This window comes from Apteryx rowi, unplaced genomic scaffold (genome assembly GCF_003343035.1).
Source record: "Apteryx rowi isolate R43461 unplaced genomic scaffold, aptRow1 scaffold_1277, whole genome shotgun sequence".
Lineage (NCBI taxonomy): Eukaryota > Metazoa > Chordata > Aves > Apterygiformes > Apterygidae > Apteryx > Apteryx rowi.
In genome coordinates this window covers 82,877-84,067 of record NW_020447505.1, presented here as the reverse complement: position 1 = coordinate 84,067, position 1,191 = coordinate 82,877, and the positions used below count along the sequence as shown (strand labels likewise).

General features: G+C 77.7%; 1 protein-coding gene across 1 annotated transcript in view; it reads right to left on the bottom strand.

Moving 5' to 3' along the window:
- Positions 1-1,191, bottom strand: part of PMEL (premelanosome protein) — a 4,378-nt gene that overhangs the window by 2,207 nt on the left and 980 nt on the right. Inside the window, exons 2-6 of the mRNA XM_026055919.1 lie at positions 1,052-1,189; positions 828-974; positions 612-752; positions 366-527; positions 3-283 (exon numbers count right to left, since the gene is read on the bottom strand). Of these exons, the coding sequence (XP_025911704.1) occupies positions 3-283; positions 366-527; positions 612-752; positions 828-974; positions 1,052-1,189 (869 nt within the window). The remainder of the gene's footprint in view (positions 1-2; positions 284-365; positions 528-611; positions 753-827; positions 975-1,051; positions 1,190-1,191) is intronic.

Here is a 1,191-nt window from a genome sequence, read left to right as displayed (position 1 = left end):
GCGGAGCTGCCGCAGGGGCTCAGCGGGATGGCGGCCTGCAGCACCAGGCGCGCCGCGAAGGAGCCGGCCTCCAGGTAGGTGTGGGTGACGGTGGCGCTGCGGGAGATGAGGGTGCCGCTCCGGTCCCCGAAGTCCCAGGAGTAGGAGACGTCGGCGTCGCGCAGGTAGCGGCTGGGGTCGTGCAGCCGCACGGCGAAGGCCACGGCGCGGTTGCGCACGAAGCGCCCGGCGCCGCCGGCCGCCCCCTGCACCTGCGCCACGTCCACGGCGAAGGGCACCTGGTCTGCGGGGGGGACGCGGCGCCGTCAGCGCCCACGTCCCCCGCAGCCCCCCGCCGCCCCGGCTCCCCCGGCCCCGGCGCCTACCCGTGATGCTGAACTGGGTGTTGGCGCGGCCGATGGGGACGAACTTCTGGCGGCCGCGGTAGTGGTACACCACCAGGTCCATGGCGTAGGAGCCGACGGGGACGCCGTCGGTGGGCACCGTCAGCCGCGACGCGGGGCCGTCCACCACCTGCCAGTACCGCCCTGCGGGGCGAGCGGCGTCAGCGGCCGGCGGCGCGCGCCCGGGGGGGGTCCTGGGTCCCGGCACGGCGGCAGCGGCGGCCTCACCCCACGTCCACCACACGTAGACGAATCTCCCGCGCTTGTCCCAGGCGCCGCGGGGAAAGGGCCGCCCGTCGGGGAAGACGCCGTCCGAGCCCTCGGCCGGCTGCTCCGGGTAGACGGGCTGGCCACCGGCCACGCGGGTGCCTGCGGGGAGACGGGGGTGAGCGGGCGGCGGGGCGCCTGTCCGCCCGTCCGTCCGTCCGTCCGCCCGGCGCTCACCGTTGACGGTGCAGTTGCGGCTCCAGACGACGCGGCCGTCGGGCAGCACCGCCTGGTCGCGGGGGAAGCGGAGGGCGACGGAGAAGGTGGCTTTGGCGCCCGCCATGGTGGGCGCGTCGCTGCTGACGTCGAGGGCGACGTCGCCACCTGCGAGGACACGGGGCCGGCGGCTCAGGGACGGGCGCCACGGGCCCCCGCGGCCCCGGCCCCGGCCCGGCACCCACCTCGCCAGCAGTCCCTCTGCCGGGGGGCCCCCTCCTGCCAGGGCCGGTACAGCCCCGCGTCCCAGCTCCGGAAAGGCGCCGGCGCCTGGCTCCACGTCCAGCTCTGGCGGCTGCCACCGCCGCTCCGGCTGCCGGCTCCT